The following is a 22,674-nucleotide window of genomic DNA, read 5'->3' on the forward strand; positions in this document are numbered from 1 at the left end:
AAGCAGATTACATGGCTCACCAAACCATCACTGATTGTAGAAATTACACACAAACCTCAAGCAGCTTGGATTGTGTGCCTCTCCAATCTTCCTCCAGAATCTGGAACTTTGATTTCCAAATTAAATGCAATATGAGTTTCACTTTTTGTATTGAAGAACTGAAATAAATTATGGAATGTGGAATCGGCAATTTCATCCCCCTCATATTTATTTTGGAAACAGCATTCACTTATATATATGAGGTGAAGGAGGAAGAACAGTAACTTGAACATGTTCTTCACCATCCTGTGTCCATTGGGGTTCCTCACCGTTCATGTTACATGATGCACGATTTGTAGGAGTATTAGTGGGATAACAACAGGTGGATATTGAGGGATAAATAGAGTTGGCACAGGCAGATGATGAGGCTGACCGAGTGAAAATGACGATGACAGCGCTGCTCATGATAACCAACTGTCTCAGTTGAGTAATTAAAATGAACCAATGGGACCCTCAGTCATGCTGATAAGCATGGGAAGCTGTATACTGGAATTCTTGTGAGATCATAGGCACATTGTAACAATTAAGCAAATGGAAGTATATTGAATAGCCATGCTTTTTAGACCCTTGCTACAAGCGTGGGAATTTTTCTGGCTTTTTTTCTGTCCAAATTGGCTTCTTACTAGGATAAGCAGTGTTACCTGCTCTACAAAGCTTCCACAGAGTGGACACCTGCTGACCTCACAACTGGCCAGGAGACTCTTTGTGATGCCTGCCGACTAATGCTCCCCTGCCTGTGCCAGCACTAGGACTACAACATGTAGCCAAGGCAGCAATAGCTAGAGTATATTTGACATGATGGACCAAATGTTTCATGTGCCAGTATGACAACCTGATGCCCCTCAGCAAACACACAGTCCTACCCGCTGAAAAGCCAGGTTCATTTGTACCTAGACTGTGTCCTTTCTCAGTCAGATATCCTGATCTATGATTCCATGGACTTCTGGGACAGAAAATTGGACCAGTGGAAAGAACTGGCCTATTTTGTTAGCCTAGCAACGTACTGTTGTGTCCATACTCCATTGTAATGTCAGAGTGGGTATTCAATTTGGTAATCATTTCATGACTAGTTGAGAAGCCATTACTTGCATTTTTCCCTAGCCAGTGTGAAGTACTCGGGCATTAATATGCCCATGTTTGCATTAAGGAGCCCAAAAGGGGTTTAGTACAGTCTTATGATACCTCTGAGTGATACACACATCTCTTCCAGGCAGTTAGAGGCTTTATGGTATTGCGATTCATGGCATATTTATTTACCGCAAATCAAACGAAAAAAATAATAATAATTTGGCAAAGCTGGTGAATATAAGTTTCAAATGATCCGCACATCTCTAGTGATTATAAATATTTCACTTAGCTTACCTGTAAGACTGCATAAGCATAGAAAAAACATCAAATCTGTGTAAGGATAAAAATAGCTCATAATCAAAAAATATTACGTACACTAACAATATACGTCTACTTTTTAAAACACATGTTAGCATTGTGGATATGACATAGTGAAGATCTTCAAATATTATCATGCCACATTATTATTATCCTGATCTTACTAAGTAAAGATCGCATTTTCTAAACTCAAACATGGCGTGTTTATTGCAGACTTGCACAGCATTGTGTCTGCCATCAGATTGTGCCTTATCGCAATCACTTGCCTGCAAATGTGTATGTTTAAGGAAATAAGCTTCTGGCATTCAAATTAGTTTACATGTACAGGAAAAGGTCTCCTCCCTATGTACAATTGCCTATTCATATCGATTTACTCACAAGAAGTGCCCGAGACGTACTGCCTGAGAAAGCATTCAGGAAAGGTCTGGATACAGATGGACTTCAGATAGTTGTACTTGGTTAGCGAAAAGCGAATAATAAAAAGCTAGAGATTACAGGCTGCGGACAGCAGAATGTTTATTGAGCGATGTCAGTGCTGCAGGACATGGTAAAGACAGTTGTAAGTCTGACATGGCGATACAGAAATACAGAATGACGCAGGTAAAAGGCTCCTCAATAACCTTTTGAGATTACATTTTTTTCTTCCCTTTCCACCAAGAACCGAAACTTTTTCGCTTTCCATCAACAAAGCTGTATTAGGGTTTGTTTTTTGAAGGAGGAGTTATAAGTCTATATTACACTGTTCAATTTATCACTCAATGCACTGGGAAACAGTGAAAAAATAGCGAAAAAAAACCACATTTCCACTGTAGTGTTTTGGATTATATTTTTTACGTTGTAGGCCAGATCAATTAAGGCGATGCCAAATTGGTAAGAATTGTTTTTGTAAGTAATAAAAAAACAGAGATTTGCAAAAGAAATTTGCTGTGTGGTGATTGCTTCTTTTTGCATTTTTTTGGCAGAGTTGTGGTAAGTGAAAAACTGCAGATCAGGTATTTCAATTTTCATTTTTTTTTTTACAGCTTTTACCGTAGGGGTTTATTAGTTTTACATTTTGACTTTTAGTGATACCAAATATGTTTTTATAATATTGTTAATGGGGGGAAAAAAGGGGTTGATTCGAATTTGTAGAAACTTTTTTTTAGTCTTTTTGGTAGATTTGAAGCTGCCATCATCTGATCACTTAGTCTATATAAAATATAATGGTACTGCAGTATATAGAGGAAAGTCTAGCGATAGGCTGGGGTTCACAGGAGCACTATCATGACAGGCACGGTGGACTTCAGCAGGCCCCTGACAACCCATGTGCACCTCACTATCCTATTGATGCAGATAGCATCTACTTGGTATGAATCTCAGTCAAACTTATAATAATGTTTGTAAATGAAAGATTTATATATATATTAGTGAAATATGTATCTATATACATATTTCTTCAACTATTCAATCTATTAAAAAAAACAAAACCTTTTTACAGTTAAATGGAAAAAATATACGGTATATATTCTGTTGAATTAAACAGCCATAGATTTTCATATATTTGACCTTATAAATTAGATTGCAAAATGATATTTGTCAAAAAAAAAAGTCTTAAAATATTACTTGAAACAAATGAATAACTTAAGATTCGGCCTATCGGTAAACTTTTACTGATTAGTGATCGTCTGAATGTCGGTTTACACAGGCAGCTTAGCACAGGCTACCATAGTTCACAACAGTGGGAGACCTGTTTACACAGGAACATGCACTGCCGACAACAATGATCTGTTATGGTATACAAAAGATAACTTCACCATGTAAAATCCTGCAAGATAATCATGAAACGAGCATTTTTGGCAAAGATTATTCTTGATTACTTTGCAGTGTAAATGTTCCTTTAGGCACATAGCTGTGTTAAAGGGATGAGCTCTAGAGAGCACTAATAAGACACGTAGATGTAAGGGTAGGCAGCAATGGAATCTTTGCCTCACTCTGTACAAACATTAATCTACTTATGCAACAGAATTAAAACTATAACCCAAAAGACAAAACACAATAATGTAGCACACATACTGTTATTCTATTGTATCTCTATAGGAGTCATGTGTTTGCCTCTGATTTTGTATGGGTTTCCAACCATGCTCCAAAAAACATCCTCACAGGTTCATTCACTTTAGCATAAAGATAGGAAAATAGGACTGTGAGACCCATTGGGGACAAGGACTGAATGATTGCAATCTGTGGACAGCGCTGCCAATGAATGAGCTTAATAAGCAATGCTGACCGAACATAAATACAGGGGAAACATCAGCTCCAATCAGATTGTTAGGTACATGAAGACAATATGTCAGACTCCTAAGTTTATTTCCTTTACTTTTCTGCAGTTATAATTATGTAAATTCTCACTCTTAGTCCATAGTAATCCATAAGCTACGTTCACACATCAATTTCTGCATTTGCGTCCTTCAAAAAGGAAAGTTTTCTCCCATGTTTCATCCAATTTGCATACATTTTACATCAGTTTTTAAAAACTGGACGAGGCAAACTGTTTTGCCATTAAAATATCTGAAAAACAGATTGAAAACAAATCTTTTCCATTTTTGTCTTGAAAGTCTGATATGCAAAATGAATGAGAATAGTACATGCAGTTTAATGGAACAAACACACGGAATGAATGGCTCCATTAAACTCTATGAGTAACCGTTCTCTGTGTTAAAATTAGTTCTACTTTTTCATAAAACATTTGCTTAATTTCTAATAAAAACATTTACATATACTTCCTAATTTTCATGTTTTCATAATAATAATTGTTATGCTTGTTTAAATATTGCACTATACGTCTACTTACGGCAATAATCTCAAAGACTTCAACTTTGCTGATTTCACCATTTCTGTCAACATCAAACAAAGAAAATGCCCATTCCAACTTCAGGTTGGTTTTTCCAGAAGAGGTGAGGTGAAGAGCGATGATGTATTCCCGGAAATCCAATGTGCCATCATCATTTGTATCAAAACTGCGGAAAACATGTTGCGCATAGGCTTTGGGATCAGAGTTTGGAAAAAAATTGCCATAGATTTTTTCAAAATCTGGGCGAGTAATCTTGCCATCTGGACATTGTTTCTTAAAACTGTCATACCACTTGCAAAGCTCGTCCTCTGAATATCTTGTATTTGACTTTAAATCATCAAGAACTTCTTTAGATAGGGCTCCACTTTTACTGTTCCCCATTCTGTGTGATTCACGGAACCTATTTTTTGAGGTTACAGCTACTTCTGTTAGGTTAAATGCTAACGTCAAACCAGCATTACTTCCAGAGACCTGATTTGAAGTAAAGAAGTTAAGATTTAGAGTTTCATCTTTTATAGACTCTTAAGGTAATTATGACATCAGATAACAGAAGGCCAGCCCACTCCACCCTAGCTTACTGGACTGCATGAGAAAAGGGCTTAAGTGATGCATGCTTCGTTTTAACATTAGGGGATTTTAGTCCTGAGCAGATTTAGTCATGTCTTCTATTTCCACCATATGCTCATAGTCCACCTCCATTTTCCAAGTAGAGAAAACAACTGAACAAGAACAAATTTGTATGTGGCTACACAACAAATTGCAAAATTTACAACATTTTCTTGCCATAACTCTGTGTGCCAAATTTAGCCATGTTTTACTCAAATTAATATATATTTTTTTAATACTTACACCAAAACTTAAAAACGTTTCAAACTTTTGGCAGTGAACAAATTTATAAAAGTATTTCTACATTAACCCCTTTGAGACAAAGCCTGTTTTCACCTTAATGACCAGGCCAATTTTAACAATTCTGACCACTGTCACTTTATGAGGTAATAACTCTGGAACGCTTCAACGGATCCCAGTGATGTGGAGACTGTTTTCTCGTGACATATTGTACTTTATGATAAGGGTAAAATTTCTTGCATTTATTTGTGAAAAAAATGGAAATTTGACAAAAATTTTAATAATTTCTCAATTTTCAAACTTTTAACGTTTATGCCCTTAAATCAGAGAGTCGTATCACACAAAATAGTTAACCCCTTCACGACCTTTGACGCCACATAGGCGTCATGAAAAGTCGTGTCAGAATGACCCATGACGCCTATGTGGCGTCATGACTTTAAAGCCCCCCTGCGGGTCGGGTGACCTAGGTTACTGAAAGGTCACCCGACCCGCAGATACAGGGGGCTTTGTTCTTCGCCACAGGGGGCGTGGCTTCGCCCCCACGTGGCTACGATCGCACTGATTGGCTGTTAAAAGTGAAACAGCCAATCAGAGCGATAGTAATATTTCATCAATGAAAATTGATGAAATATTACAATCCCAGCCATGGCCGATGCTGCTGTAGCATCGGACATGGCTGGAGACACCGATTCCACCCCCCCACCGGCGATCGCCCCCCCCCGCAACTGAATGACAGCGGCGATCTGCCGCCGCTGTCATCATCTGCCCCCCTCCCATTCCCTCTGCTCCCCGCCAGCCTCCGATCCCCCCCTCACCCCCTCTCACCTCCCCCGGCACCTTCTAAGTCCCCCTGTCGCTCCCGGTGTCCGGCGGGTCCGGTTCATGGGCGCCGCCATCTTAGAAAATGGCGGGCGCATGCGCAGTGCGCCCGCCCGAATCTGCCGGCTGCAGATTCCATTCTTTCATTTTGATCACTCTCACAGTGATCAAAATGAAAGAAAAAGTAAATAAACCCCCCCGATTATCACCCCCATAGGTAGGCAGAACTAATAAAATAAAGAAAATATTTTTATTTTTATTTTTCTGTTAGGGTTAGGGTTGAAAAGAGGGTTAGGGTTAGGGTTGAAAAGAGGGTTAGGGTTGAAAAGAGGGTTAGGGTTAGGGTTGAAAAGAGGGTTAGGGTTGAAAAGAGGGTTAGGGTTAGGGTTGAAAAGAGGGTTAGGGTTGGAAAGAGGGTTAGGGTTAGGGTTGGAAAGAGGGTTAGGGTTGGAAAGAGGGTTAGGGTTAGGGTTGGAAAGAGGGTTAGGGTTAGGGTTGGAAAGAGGGTTAGGGTTGGAAAGAGGGTTAGGGTTAGGGTTGGAAAGAGGGTTAGGGTTAGGATTGGAAAGAGGGTTAGGGTTGGAATTAGGGTTAGAATTAGGGTTAGGGTTGGAATTAGGGTTAGCGTTGGAATTAGGGTTAGGCTTGTGGTTAGGGATGTGTTAGGGTTAGGGCTGTGGTTAGGGGTGTGTTGGGGTTAGGGTTGGAGTTAGAATTGAGGGGTTTCCACTGTTTAGGCACATCAGGGGGTCGCCAAACGCGACATGGTGCAACCATTGATTCCAGCCAATTTTGCGTTCAAAAAGTCAAACGGTGCTCCCTCCCTTCCAAGCCCTGACGTGTGCCCAAACAGTGGTTTACCCCAACATATGAGGTATCAGCGTACTCAGGAAAAATTGCACAACAACTTTTGGGGACTAATTTCTCGTGTTACCCTTGGGAAAATAAAAAATTGGGGCTAAAAAATTATTTTTGTGGAAAAAAATGATTTTTTCATTTTCACGTCTCTGCATTATAAACTTCTGTGAAGCACTTGGGGGGTTCAAAGTGCTCACAACACATCTTACATACATTCCTTGGAAGGTCTATTTTCCAAAATGGGTTCACTTGTGGGGGGTTTCCACTGTTTAGGCACATCAGGGGCTCTGCAAACGTAATGACGACCGCAGACTATTCCATCAAAGTCTGCATTTCAAAACGTCACTACTTCCATTCCGAGCCTTGACGTGTGCCCAAACAATGGTTCCTCCCCACATATGGGGTACCAGCGTACTCAGGACAAACTGGACAACAACTTTTGGGGTCCAATTTCTCCTGTTACCCTTGTGAAAATAAAAAATTAAGGGCTAAAAAATCATTTTTTGAGGAAAAAAAAGATTTTTTATTTTCACGGTTCTGCGTTATATACTTCTGTGAAGCACTTGGGGGTTCAAAGTGCTGCTCACCACACATCTAGATAAGTTCCTTGGTGGTCTAGTTTCCAAAATGGGGTCACTTGTGGGGGGTTTCCACTGTTTAGGCACACAGGGGCTCAGCAAATATAACATGACGCCCGGAGACCTTTCCATCAAAGTCAGCATTTCAAAATGTCACTACTTCCCTGCTGAGCCCCAACGTGTGCCCAAACAGTGGTTCCCCCCCACATATGGGGTACCAGCGTACTCAGGACAAACTGGACAACAACTTTTGGGGTCCAATTTATCCTAGTACCCTTGTGAAAATAAAAAATTGCCAACTAAAAAATTTTTTTTTAGGAAAAAAAAGATTTTTTATTTTCACTGCTCTGCATTATAAACTTCTGTGAATCACCTGGGGGTTCAAAGTGCTCACTATGCATCTAGATAAGTTCCTTAGGGGGTCTAGTTTCCAAAATGGGGTCATTTGTGGGGGAGCTCCAAAGTTAAGGCACACAGGGGCTCTCCAAACACGACATGGTGTCCGCTAACGATTGGAGCTAATTTTCATTTCAAAAAGTCAAATGGCGCTCATTCCCTTCTGCGCCCTGCCGTGCACCCAAACAGTGCCCCCCCACATATGGGGTACCAGCATACTCAGGACAAACTGGACAACAACTTTTGGGGTCCAATTTCTCCTGTTACCCTTGTGAAAATAAAAAATAGCGTGCTAAAAAATCATTTTTGAGGAAAAAAAATGATTTTTTATTTTCACTGCTCTATGTTATAAACTTTTGTGAAGCACTTGGAGGTTCAAAGTGCTCACTACACATCTAGATAAGTTCCTTAAGGGGTCTAGTTTCCAAAATGGTGTCACTTGTGGGGGAGCTCCAATGTTTAGGCACACAGGGGATCTCCAAACGCGACATGGTGTCCGATAACGATTGGAGCTAATTTTCCATTCAAAAAGTCAAATGGCGCTCCTTCCCTTCCGGGCCCTGCCGTGCACCCAAACAGTGGTTTATGACCACATATGAGGTATCGGTGTACTCAGGAGAAATTGCCCAACAAATTTTACGATCCATTTTATCCTGTTACCCATGTGAAAATGAAAAAACTGAGGCTAAAAGATAATTTTTGTGAAAAAAAGTACTTTTTTTTTTTTTACAGATCAATTTGAGAAGCACCTGGGGGTTCAAAGTGATCACTTTGCATCTAGATAAGTTCCTTGGGGGGTCTAGTTTCCAAAATGGGGTCACTTGTGGGGGAGCTCCAGTGTTTAGGCACACAGCGACTCTCCAAACGCGACATGGCAAGCGCTAAATATTCCAGCATATTTTCCATTCAAAAAGTCAAATGGCACTCCTTCCCTTCTGAGCCCTGCCGTGCGCCCAAACAGTGGTTTTTGACCACATATGAGGTATCGGTGTACTCAGGGGAAATTGCCCAACAAATTTTAGGATCCATTTTATCCTGTTGCCCATGTGAAAATGAAAAAATTGATGCTGAAAGAAAATTTTTGTTGGAAAAATTAAAATGTCCTTTTTTTCCTTCCATGTTGCTTTAGTTCCTGTGAAACACCTAAAGGGTTAATAATCTTCTTGAATGTAGTTTTGAGTAGCTTGAGGGGTGCAGTTTTTAGAATGGTGTCACTTTTGGGTATTTTCTGCCATATAGACCCCTCAAAGTGACTTCAAATGTGAGGTGGTCCCTAAAAAAAATGGTTTTGTAAATTTTGTTGTAAAAATGAGAAATCACTGGTCAAATTTTAACCCTTATAACTTCCTAATAAAAAAATATTTTGCTTCCAAAATTGTGCTGATGTAAAGTTGACATGTGGGAAATGTTATTTAGTAACTATTTTGTGTCACATAACTCTCTAGTTTAACAGAATAAAAATTCAAAATTTGAAAATTGCGAAATTTTCAAAATTTTCGCCAAATTTCTGATTTTTTCACAAATAAACGCAAAAATTATCGATCTAAATTTACCACTAACATGAAGCCCAATATGTCACGAAAAAACAATCTCAGAATCGCTAGGATGCGTTGAAGCGTTCCAGAGTTATTACCTCATAAAGGGACACTGGTCAGAATTGCAAAAAATGGCCAGGTCATTAAGGTCAAAATAGGCTGGGTCATGAAGGGGTTAATAAATAACATTTCCCACATGTCTCCTTTACATCAGCACAATTTTGGAACCAAAATTTTCTTTATTAGGAATAGTGATGAACGATCACTAAAATGCTCGGGTGTTCGTTGCTCGGGTCAAGCAAATTAGAATGCTCGGGTGCTCGACCTGAGCAACGAACCGAGAAAACTGAGCATTTTTGCTGCAACCTTCCCGGGGGTCCTTTCATAGTCTAAAAACATCTGAAATCGATGCTAACAGTGCTCAAATGACATGGGAACATCATGGGGAAGACCCCTGGAAGCATTTCTGACTCCTAGGTCACAGCTGTGAGCAATGTTGTCAGAGTGTTTCGCCACTTTTACAGGCGCACACTAAAACATACAAAAACAAAACCAAAATGGATTTTCCTGGGAAATATGTTAACCCCTTACCTACAATGGACGTAATATTCCGTCCATGTGACCCTGGACCTAATTACCATGGACGGAATATTACGTCCCAGCGATCAGCGGCGCCCACGTGGTGAGCGCTGCTGATTGCGGCTGGGTGTCAGCTGATTATCACAGCTGACACCCGGCACAATGTGTCAGGGGCGGTCACGGACCGCCCCCGACACGTTAACCCCTTGTACACCGCGATCAAACGGCAGGGAGGGGGCTCCCTCCTTGCTTCCCTGAGCCCCCCCACAGCAGCGCAATGTGCAGCGCTGCTGCGGGGGGCTCTTTCCCCTTCGGGGGCCTGTAGGGAGCTGACTTCCTCACTGCCTGCAAAGCGCAGGCATGAGGAAGTCTGCAGCAGTGCCTGACAGATCGCTGATCTGTCACAGTGATCTGTGATGTGACAGATCAGCAATCTGTCACAGGACAGTGATGTAATAAAGGTAATAAAGTAAAAAAAAAAAGTGTTAAAAATAATTTTAAAAAAATCGCTAAATAAATTAGTAAAAAAAAAAAAAAATATTCCCCAATAAATCCATTTTTTCAAAATAAAAAAAAAGCAATAAAAGTACACATATTTGGTATCGCCGCGTCCGTAGCGACCCACCCTATAAAACTGTTCCATTAGTTAACCCCTTTAGCGAAAACAAAAAAACAATAAAAGTACACATATTTGGTATCGCCGCGTCCGTAGCGACCCACCCTATAAAACTGTTCCATTAGTTAACCCCTTTAGCGAACCCCTTAAAAAATAAAAATAAAAAACGAAGCAAAAAATAATGATTTATTATCATACCACCGAACAAAAAGTGCAATAACGCGCGATCAAAAAGACGCATATAAATATCCATGGTACCGCTGAAACCGTCATCTTGTCCCGCAAAAAACGAGCCGCCATACAGTGTCATCCGCAAAAAAATACAAAAATAATTATTTTTTATATAAAATTGTTTTCATTGCAAAAAACCAACAAAACATAAAAAAAGACTTAAATGAGGTATCGCTGTAACCATACCGACGCGAAGAATAAAAGCGCTTTATCAATTTTACCGCACGCGGAACGGTGTAAACGCACCCCCCAAAGGAAATTCATGAAACGCTGGTTTTTGTTCATTCTGCGTCCCAAAAATCAGAATAAAAAGCGATCAAAAAATGTCACGTGCCCGAAAATGGTACCAATGAAAACGTCAACTCGTCCCGCAAAAAATAAGACCTCACATGACTCGGTGGGTCAAAATACGGAAAAATTATAACTCACAATATGTGGTGATGCAAAAACTATTTTTACAATAAAAAGCGTCTTTTAGCGTCTGACAGCTGCCAAACATAAAAACCGCCATAAATAGTAAATCAAACCCCCCGTTATCACCCCCTTAGTTAGGGAAAAATAATAAAACTAAAAGAAAATGTATTTATTTCCATTTTCCCATTAGGGTTAGGGCTAGGACTAGGGTTAGGGCTAGGGTTAGGGCTAGGGCTCAGATTAGGGTTAGGGGTGTATTGGGGTTAGGGTTGGAGTTATAATTGGGGGGTTTCCACTGTTTGGGCATATCAGGTGCTCTCCAAAGGCAACATGGCGTCTGATCTCAATTCCAGCCAATTCTGCGTTGAAAAAGTCAAATGGTGCTCCTTCCCTTCCAAGCTCTGCCATGCGCCCAAACAGTGTTTTACCCCCACATATGGGGTATCAGCCTACTCAGGACAAATTACAAAACAACTTTTGGGGTCCAATTTCTCCTGTTACCCTTAGGAAAATAAAAAATTGGGGGCAAAAATATAATTTTTGCTGAAAAAAATGATTTTTTTATTTTCACGCCCAGGCGTTATAAACTTCTGTGAAGCACTTGGGGGTTCAAAGTGCTCACCACACATCTAGATAAGTTCCGTGGGGGGTCTAGTTTCCAAAATTGGGTTTACTTGTGGGGAGTTTCAATAGTTTAGGTACATCAGGGGCTCTCCAAACGCACATGACACCCACAGACCATTCCATCAAAGTCTGCATTCCAAAACGTCACTACTTCCCTTCCGAGCCCCGACGTGTGCCCATACAGTAGTTTTCTCCCACATATGAGGTATCAGCGTACTCAGAACAAATTGGACAACAACTTTTAGGGTCCAATTCCTCCTGTTACCCTTGGGAAAATAAAAAAATTGGAGACTAATTGATCATGTTTGTGGAAAAAATACGATTTTTTTATTTTCATGCCTGGGCATTATAAACTTCTGTGAAGCCCTTGGGGGTTCAAAGTGCTCACCACACATCTAGATAGGTTCATTAGGGGGTCTAGTTTCCAAAATGGGGTCATTTGTGGGGGGTTTCCACTGTTTAGGTACATTAGGGGCTCTCCAAAGGCAACATGACACCCGCAGACCATTCCATCAAAGTCTGCATTCCAAAACGTCACTACTTCCCTTCCAAGCCCCGACGTGTCCCCATACAGTAGTTTTCTCCCACATATGGGGTGTCAGCGTACTCAGGACAAATTGGACAACAACTTTTGGGGTCCAATTTCTCCTGTTACCCTTGGGAAAATAAAAAAAATGGGGACTAATTGATCATGTTTGTGGAAAAAATATGATTTTTTTATTTTCACGCCCGGGCGTTATAAACTTCAGTGAAGCACTGGGGGGTTCAAATTGCTCACCACACATCTAGATAAGTTCCTTGGGGGGTCTAGTTTCCAAAATGGTGTCATTTGTGGGGGGTTTCCACTGTTTTGGTACATCAGGGGTTTTCCAATCGCGACATGGTGTCCGATCTCAATTCTAGCCAAAAACGTCAAATGGCGCTGCTTCCCTTCCGAGCTCTGCTATGCGCCCAAATAGTCATTTACACCCACATATGGGTTATCAGCGTACTCAGGACAAATTGCACAATAACTTTTAGGGTCCTGTTACCCTTGGAAAAATAAAAATTGGGGGTGAAAAGATCATTTTTTGTGGAAAAAATATGATTTTTTAATTGTACCGCTGTACGTTATAAACTTCTGTGAAGCCCTTGTGGGTTCAAAGTTCTCACCACATATCTAGATAAGTTCCTTGGGGGGTCTAGTTTCCAAAATGGGGTCACTTGGGGGAGTTTCCACTGTTTAGGTACATCAGGGGCTCTCCAAACGCGACATGGCGTCCGATCTGAATTCCAGCCAATTTTGCATTGAAAAAGTCAAACGGCGCTCCTTCCCTACTGAGGTCTGCCATGCGCCGAAACAGTGGTTCCCCCCCACATATCAGGTATCAGCGTACTCAGGACAAAGTGCACAATAACTTTTGCAGTCCAATTTCTCCTGTTACCCTTGGTAAAATAAAGAAAATTGAACCTGAAGTATTTTTTTTGTGAAAAAAAGTTAAATGTTCATTTTTTTTTTAATATTCAAAAAATTCCTGTGACGCACCTAAAGGGTTTATAAACTTCTTGAATGTGGTTTTAAGCACCTTAAGGGGTGCAGTTTTTAGAATGGTGTCACTTTTGGGTATTTTTTATCATATAGACCCCTCAAAGTGGCTTCAAATGTGATGTGGTCCCTAAAAATAAAATGGTGTTCCAAAAATGAGAAATCGCTGGTCAATTTTTAACCCTTATAACTTCCTAACAAAAAAAAATTTTGGTTCCAAAATTGTGCTGATGTAAAGTAAACATGTGGAAAATGTTATGTATTAAGTTTTTTGTGTGCCGTATCGCTGTGAGTTAAGGGCATAAAAATTCAAAGTTGGAAAATTGCGAAATTTTCGCCAAATTTCCGTTTTTTTCACAAATAAACGCAAGTTTTTTTAATGCAATTTTACCACTAACATGAAGTACAATATGTCATGAGAAAACAATGTCAGAATCACCGGGATCCATGGAAGCGTTTCAGAGTTATGACCTCATGAAGGGACAGTGGTCAGAATTGTAAAAATTGGCCCGGGAGTTAACGTGCAAACCACCCTTGGTAGTGAAGGGGTTAAAGAACAACCTTTCCAGGCTAATGATTTGAATGTAAGGCAAAAGAAATAACCACCCCCCAAAAAAAAATGTACCTCCACCACTTGGGCTATGTTCACACGTAGCGTTTTTGATGCGTTTTTAAACTGTAGCATTGCTTTCAACCAATACAAATGCTTTCACTGGGAAATGTCATTTTAACATTTAACAACCTTAACTGGCCATGTGGAGTGCGACACATCATCAGACACACCCTGTTTCATTTATGAAGGAGGGGTTCTGAAAGTCATAAAGCCTATTTTTATAGGGGCATCAGGCGGCATTAACCCCTTTCCAACCTGTGACACAGCGTATGCATCATTAAAGTCGGTGCTAATCCAAACAATGACGCATATGCTGTGTCATGAATTGATCGCCCTCCTGCGGGTCGGGTGACCGGGGTCAATGAAAGGTCACCTGACCCGCAGGTACAGGGGGACCTATACTTCACCCCTGGGGGGTGGCTTTGCCCCCCCATGGCTACGATTGCTCTGATTGGCTGTTGAAAGTGAAACAGCCAATGAGAGCGATTGTAATATTTCACCAATGAAACTTCATGAAATATTACAATCCAGCCATGGCCAATGCTGCAATAGCATCAGCCATGGCTGGAGACAGCGATCACACTCCCCACGACTGACGGGGCAATGTGCCACAACCACCGACTGACGGCGGCAATCTGCCGCCACCGTCAGTATTTGCTCCCCCGCCTTCCGATCCTTCCCCCCCACCTTCCAATTCCCCCGACTTCCGATTCCCCCCGGTACCTCCTGAGTCCTGGTGTCCCTCAGTCATCCTTCATGGGCGCCGCCACCTTCCAAAATGGCAGGCGCAAGCGCAATGCGCCTGCCGAATCTGCCATCCAGCAGATTCATTCATTCCAGGTACATTTTGATCACTGTGATAAACCCTATCACAGTGATCAAAATAAAAACGTAAATAAACCCCCCCTTTATCACCCCCATAGGTAGAGACAAATAATAATAAAATAAAGAAAAATTTTTTATTTTTCCATTAGGGTCAGGGTTAGGGTTAGAATTAGGGTTAGAGTTAGAATTAGGGTTAGGGTTGGAATTAGGGTTAGGGTTAGGATTAGAATTAGGGTTAGGGTTGGAGTTAGGGTTAGGGTGAGAATTAGGGTTAGGGTTGGAATTAGGGTTAAGATTAAGGTTAGGGGTGTGTTGGGGTTGGGATTAGGGTTAGGCTTGTGGTTAGAGTTAGGGTTGGGATTAGGGTTAGGGGTGTGTTGGGGTTGTGGTTAGGGTTGTGGTTAGGGTAAGGGGTGTGTTGGGGATAGGATTGAGTTAGAATTGAGGGGTTTCCACTATTTAGGCACATCAGGGGGTCTCCAAATGTGACACGGCGCAACCATTGATTCCAGCCAATTTTGCATTCAAAAAGTCAAACAGTGCTCCCTCACTTCTCCGACGTGTGTCCAAACAGTGGTTTACCCCAACATATGGGGTATCAGCATACGCAGGAAAAATTGCACAACAACTTTGGGGGTCTAATTTCTCTTGTTACCCTTGAGAAAATAAAAAAAATTGGGGGCTAAATAAGTATTTTTGTGGAAAAAAATGATTTTTTATTTTCACGGCTTTGCGTTATAAACTTCTGTGAAGCACTTGGGATTCAAAGTGCTCACCACACATCTATATGAGTTCCTTGGGGGGGGGTCTAGTTTCCAAAATGGGGTCATTTGTGGGAGGTTTCTACTGTTTAGGCACATCAGGGGCTCTGCAAACGTAACATGACGCCCGCAGACCGTTCTATCAATGTCGGCATTTCAAAACGTCACTACTTCACTTCCGAGCCCCGACGTGTACCCAAACAGTGGTTCCCCCCACATATGGGGTACCAGCGTACTCAGGAAAAACTGTATAACAGCTTCTGCAGTCCAATTTCTCCTGTTATCCTTGTGAAAATAAAAAAATTGTGGGCTAAAAAATCATTTTTTGAGGAAAAAAAATGATTTTTTATTTTCACTGCTCTGCGTTATAAACTTCTGTGAAGCAGTTAGGGGTTCAAAGTGCTCACCACACATCTAGACAAGTTCCATGGGGGGGTCTAGTTTCCAAAATGGTGTCACTTGTGTTTTTTTTTTACTGTTTAGGCACACAGGGGCTCTCCAAACATGACATGGTGTCCGCTAATGATTGGAGCTAGTTTTCCATTCAAAAAGTCAAATGGCGCTCCTTCCCTTCTGAGCGCACGGGCTCTGCAAACGTAACATGACGCCCGCAGACCATTCCATCAAGCCGGCATTTCAAAACGTCACTACTTCCCTTCCGAGCCCCGACATGTGCCCAAACAGTGATTCCCCTCAACATATGGGGTTTCATTGTACTCAGGACAAATTGGACAACAATTTCTCCTGTTACCCTTGGGAAAATAAAAAATTGTGGGCTAAAAAATCATTTTTGAGGAAAAAAATTATTTTTTATTTTCACAGCTCTGCATTTATAAACTTCTGTGAAGCACTTGGGGTTCAAAGTGCTCACTACACATCTAGATAAGCTCCTTGGGGGGTCTAGTTTTCAAAATGGGGTCACTTGTGGAGGGTTTCTACTGTTTAGGCACATCAGGGGCTCTGCAAACGCAACATGTTGCTAGCAGAACATTCCATCATGCATTCCAAAATGGCGCTCCTTCCCTTCCGAGCTCTCCTATGCATCCAAACAGTGGTTCCCCCCACATGTGGTGTCACTTGTGGGGGTTTTTCACTGTTTAGGCACACAGGGGCTCTCCAAATGTGACATGGCAACCGCTAAATATTCCAGCATATTTTCCATTCAAAAAGTCAAATGGCGCTCCTTCCCTTTTGAGCCCTGCCATGCGCCCAAACAGTGGTTTATGACCACATATTAGATATCGGTGTACTCAGGAGAAATTGCCCAACAAATTTTAGGATCCATTTTATCCTGTTGCCCATATGAAAATGAAAAAATTGATGCTAAAAGAAAATTTTTGTTGAAAAAATTAAAATGTCCATTTTTTCCTTCCATGTTGCTTTAGTTCCTGTGACGCACCTGAAGGGTTAGTAATCTTCTTGAATGTAGTTTTGAGTAGCTTGAGGGGTGCAGTTTTTAGAATGGTGTCACTTTTGGGTATTTTCTGCCATATAGACCCCTCAAAGGGACTTCAAATGTGAGGTGGTCCCTAAAAAAATGGTTTTGTAAATTTTGTTGTAAAAATGAGAAATCGCTGGTCAACTTTTAACCCTTATAACTTCCTAACAAAAAAAATTTGTTTCCAAAATTGTGCTGATGTAAAGTAGACATGTGGGAAATGTTATTTCTTAACTATTTTGTGTCACATAACTCTGGTTTAACAGAATAAAAATTCAAAATTTGAAAATTGCGAAATTTTCAAGATTTTTGCCAAATTTCCATTTTTTCACAAATAAATGCAAAAATTATCGACCTAAATTTACCACTAACATGAAACCCAATATGTCATGGAAAAACATTCTCAGAATCTCTAGGATTCGTTGAAGCGTTACTGATTTATTACCTCATAAAGGGACACTGGTCAGAATTGCATAATCATTAAGGTCAAAATAGGCTGGGTCATGAAGGGGTTAATATTCTTAAAGGGCCATCAGCCGGCTATGCTTTGTTGTTCCCATTATTAAACAGTGGGTCTCCAATACTGTTAATGCCTATGCAGTAAGTGGCTGTGTCAAGGGGTCCTTCTACCATACCACACAATCAACAGAGCGAGGGAAGTGTGAACAATCACAAGATCCTTACTATAGGCAAAACTAAAAGGTCCATAAACAATCCACCACACTGAGGATACAATAGTGCAGAACACGAATGCAGTTCAGTAAAAGGATGAATGTCTAAGGAGATGAGAGTCCAATAATCCAGCAGACAGAGGATAAAATAGGTCCATATGCTTCCCCTCCTCTCTGATGTGCTTCACACGATCATCACCACACAGGGTCTGACTTGAACAGCTTCTGTCCTCCCCAGCCCCCTCCTTATGTCCAGGGGTTTTCAGACAGGTTGGGGAATTTTTCAGGCCTCCCAGACCTGGCAAAGGTGCCTTGGGGATTAAGGCACTACAGGGGGTTCATCAAGAGGCATAGATACAGTGAGGCTGCAGACAGTAAGTGAGCTAATTCAATTATCATACTTTTGGAAGGTAATTGAGACTCTAGACAATATGGGAATACACGGAATGATACCCACATAACATATCACACCATTTGGGCTGCCAAAAATTAGGACACACCCCAATACCCCTTTGACGAGATGTACAGGAGGGCCTCATGAAAAATTGTTCCTATTATAAGAAAATGGGTCTCCCGTAGTGTTTGCCTATGCATTTAATGCAAGGCCTGCCTCGCCACAAAGTTACACGCAGCCCAATAACACATGAAAACAAAGTTCCCACTATTCTTTTTTTTACTCCCATACAGTTTCCCTATGCAATGAATGAAAGGACTGCCTTGCCGTAAAATTACACGCACCCCAATAATCCTTTGAACTGACATACTGGATGGCCACATGAAACCAAAGTTGCCATTTTTTTCATTTGGTACTGCCATACTGTTAGCCTCTGTATTGAATGCAAGGCCTGCCCTGCCCCAAAGGTACACACACCCCAATAACACTTGTAACAGACGTCCTGGATGGCAACATGAAACCAAAGTTCCCATTTTTCTTTTTTTTTACTCCCATACAGTTTGGCTATGCATTGAATGCAAGGCCTGCCTTGCCCCAAAGTTACACGCACCCCAATAACCCTCTGAACCAACGTACTGGACGGCCACATGAAACCAAAGTGTTAGGTGTCAGGTTCCAGTCGCTGCACAGCAGGAATCCTGAGCCTTGCATTCGGCAGTCTCCCATTCCTCTCCAGCCGCACAGGAGGCTAATCAGCAGACTCGTTGATCCAGGCGCTCTTCTCAGACCAGCTCTGTAGGTTTAGTTGCTGCTGCCACTTCTGGTCCAGCTATAGCAATGCAGGCAGGTCAGCAGGAAGCTACTCCAGGGATGAAGTCCTCCTTTCGGTCCACTGAGCATGCCCGTGGGACGATCTCTCATTGGAGATCGGAGGTCACATGCTCAGGTCCTTCTCCAGCTCGGATTGGACCATCAGGAAGGTCAGGAAGGTCCCGGAAGGACGCTGCTATAAAAGAGTCACATGGCCACATGCCAGTATAGACAAAGATTAGACCACGTGGAGTGAGTGTTGTATGCATGTATGAATGTTTCTGGTGAATGACTCATTGGAAACCCCTACCCTTGGTACGCATGTGTTGTGCAGCCTAGCCTGTCAAGCGCCCAGGTCTAGGTGTAGGTAGAGGCTGAGTAAGAGACTAGAATCAGTGTCCACCCCTGGCACTACACGCCACGGTGCACGTGCTCGACACTTCTCCAAGGTCAGTGTCTATAGTGGTGTCCACAGGGGCAGGGTTCTGTGACCACTTACTGAGCGCCCCCTTGCCGACCTCTGTGAGTGCTAACAGACTCCGGCATTTAAGTTTTGCGGTACTGCGGCTCTGTGACATAACAGAGACCGCTCCTGTTCACACCGGGTGACGTTAACCCACGTATGACCTTTGTATACCGCTATATACATCCACCATTACTAAGCAGCAGTTTACCACCTCTGCATGGTGGACCCCGGGCTGCGAACGCACCTACTATCATTATATTATTTGGTGCGTTGCGCCAGCCCATAACATTATACTAGCGCCAGGGTCTGGCTAGTAATGGCGGACGAACAGCGACTGCTGCAGTACATCCAGCAGCTGCAGGGCAGGTTGGCAGCTCTCGAGCGTACAGCCTCAGCTGCGGATGTTACTGTGGTCGCTGTTCAGGCAGCCACAGAGGCTGTCTCCCGTGTGACCACTGCCATCCCTGCCCCAACTTTGTCCCGCCTCCCGCTGCCCGAGAAGTTCTCGGTGTGACGACTCCTGGAGTGGACCCTCTGGGTCGTGACACCAACCCTCCCAGGGCGAGCTGACCTAGTGAAGACCACCCCCTATACAGGGAGTGTCAGGGGCAAGCCCCAGGGGGTGAGGTACCACGACTGCTGGCACCAGGCGGCCGGCTCACAGGAGACACGAGTGGGTGAGTGTGTCTGCAGGAACGTGTAAAGCGTGGACACGGGAACACGTGGTATACAGAGACTTCGTGCGTCCGGGTGTGAGTGAAGCAGGATGCGTGCAAGGAGCACGTCAGAGCACTGAGTCAGGCAGCAGGTGTGCCAGGAGGTGTAACAGAGTACAGGAGCAGAGTGTGTGCCAGGAGGCACAACTGAGTATAAGACAGAGCACGGAATCAGAGTGTGTGCCAGGAGGCACAACTGAGGATGAGACAGAATACAGGGTAAGAGCGTGTGCCAGGAGGCACAACCGAGTATGAGACAGAGTACAGGGTCAGAGCATGTGCCAGGAGGCACAATCGAGTACGAGACAGAGCACAGGGTCAGAGCGTGTGCCAGGAGGAACAACCAAGTACAAGGCAGAGTGCAGATTCAGAGCGTGTGCCAAGAGGCACACCAGAGTGCAAGGCAGGGGACCTGAATACAGCGCACAGCCAGGCAGGGACACGGCAGACCAAGCCAGGAAGCACAACAATAATCAGGCACCTCCCCTAGGGGGAGGTCGTCTGATATAGCACATGACTACTACTGGTTCCGGGTCAGGACCTAGCCAGAAAGCACATGACCACTACAGGTTCCGGGTCAGGTCCTCCATTACCTTAGAGAGGACCGAGCCCTATACAGCACTGACAGGAGCGAGCAAGCGCAAACGTGACATGTAGGAGGAGGCCCGGGGATGAGAGCTGCGCGTGCGCACCCGACGGGACCCCCGGAGTGACCGCGGCTCCGGAAGAGATGACGTCGGGACCGAGGTCCCGCCCCCAGGTGAGCGCGGCGTGACACTCGGGCGATAGTGCTTCTTGTAGGGGTTTCGTGAGCCAGTGCTCTATACAACTGGAGCTGCTGGCAGCATGATTCCCCTCCGAGCAGGCTAAAGTGGGATTTATTATTTCCCTCTTGTCGGGCAGGGCTTTGGAGTGGGCCACACCGTTGTGGGAGCGTGGTGATCATGTGGTGCAGAGTGCCTCATGGTTCTTGGACACTATGAAGCAGGTTTTCCTGGGACCGCGAGTCACCCATGACACCGCGCTCCGGCTGCTGGCATTGTCACAGGGCTCATCCATGGTCAGCCACTTTGCCATCCAGTTCCGGACTCTGTCCTCGGAGTTAGAGTGGCCAGATAAGGTCCTCATTCCGGCATTTTGGAGAGGTTTGGCTGGCCATATGAAGGACGCTCTGGCCACCAGGGAGATTCCCGCTACACTGGAGGAGCTTATCACCTTCTCCACCCGTATAGACCTTCGCTTTGCCGAGCGAAGGTTGGAGCGGTCCCAGTGTAGGCAGAGGTTTAGGTTGGCACCCAGTTTTGCTAAACCACTGGAATCTCCCGATCTGGCGTCTGTGCGTCAGGGAGCTTCCCGTCAGGGATCAAGGCCCTGGCCTGCTCGAGCTCCAGTGATCTGTCATTGTTGATGGCAGTCTGGTCACTTTGCCAACCGGTGCCCACAGCGGCTGGGAAGACGCTCACACCTAGTGGCCGTAGGAGGCGGCTCACTAGAATCCGCGGCGTTTTCCTCCAAGTTGCCCTTTAAGTGGACACTTGGGTTTGGTTCTTCCACTCTGGCGAGGGAGGTTTGCATGGATTCCGGAGCAGAGGGCAATTTTATGTCATCTGCCTTCACTCAATGGCACGCGATACCACTGGTTATGATGTCCAAGCCAGTCACCGTCAGAGTAGTGAACGGCGCGACTCTGCCCTCACAGATTACCCACCAAACCGCTCCACTGTTACTCTCGGTGTCTCCATCTCATTAGGAGATTATATCCCTACTCATCATGCCCGAGGGTATCGACTAGGTCCTTCTAGGGGTCCCCTGGTTGCGGTATCACTATCCCTATATAGAGTGGTCCTCGGGGAGAATTCTTGGTTGGAGTAAGTCATGTGAGGGTAGATGTCTGAGGGAGTGCATCCAGGTTGCCTCCACTGAGGTCCCCACAGATCTTTCCTCGCTTCCCAAACACTATCAACAGTATGCGGACATGTTCTCCAAAAAGGCTGCGGAGACCCTTCCACCGCATCACCCCTATGACTGTCCTATTGACCTCTTGCCTGGTGCTGAGCCTCCCCAGGGTCGAGTCTTTCCCCTATCTCTCCCGGAGACAGAGGCCATGTCTCAATACATCAGGGAGAATCTGGCAAGAGGATTCATTAGGAAGTCAGTGTCACCAGCAGGGGCGGGATTCTTCTTCGTCAGAAGAAGAGTGGGGAACTATGTCCTTGCATCGATTACAGGGGTCTTAACGCCATCACCGTTAAGAATAAGTATCCTCTGCCCCTGATATCAGAGCTGTTTGATAGGCTACAGGGAGCAAGAGTGTTTACCAAACTTGATCTACGGGAGGCTTACAATCTGATTCGCATCCATGATGGGGACGAATGGAAGACAGCATTTAACACCAGGTACGGGCACTATGAATACCTGGTGATGCCCTTCGGGCTCTGTAATGACCCGGCCGTCTTCAAAGACTTTGTGAATGATATCTTCCGGGATATGCTTACCACCTCGGTAGTAGTCTATCTGGATGATATCCTCATCTACTCTCCAGATATTGACTCCCACCGGAGAGATGTTTGCAAAGTTTTCGACCTCCTGTGGGCAAACTCCCTCTATGCCAAGTTGGAGAAGTGTGTGTTTGAGCAGGAGTCCTTGCCTTTCCTGGGCTATATCATCTCCGCCCAGGGTTTGGTCATGGATCCTGCCAAGCTACAGG

At 43.6% G+C, this 22,674-nt stretch overlaps 1 protein-coding gene across 1 annotated transcript in view; it reads right to left on the reverse strand.

Moving 5' to 3' along the window:
- The window catches only part of LOC141082518 (visinin-like), an 84,292-nt gene extending 79,579 nt beyond the window's left edge, over positions 1–4,713 (reverse strand). The window contains exon 1 of the mRNA XM_073566425.1: positions 4,253–4,713. Within this exon, the coding sequence (XP_073422526.1) occupies positions 4,253–4,633 (381 nt within the window). The 5' untranslated portion in view covers positions 4,634–4,713. The remainder of the gene's footprint in view (positions 1–4,252) is intronic.
- Positions 4,714–22,674: the final 17,961 nt, after the last annotated feature.

Source organism: Dendrobates tinctorius, unplaced genomic scaffold, assembly GCF_039654945.1.
Source record: "Dendrobates tinctorius isolate UK_male_01 unplaced genomic scaffold, ASM3965494v1 ptg000018l, whole genome shotgun sequence".
Lineage (NCBI taxonomy): Eukaryota > Metazoa > Chordata > Amphibia > Anura > Dendrobatidae > Dendrobates > Dendrobates tinctorius.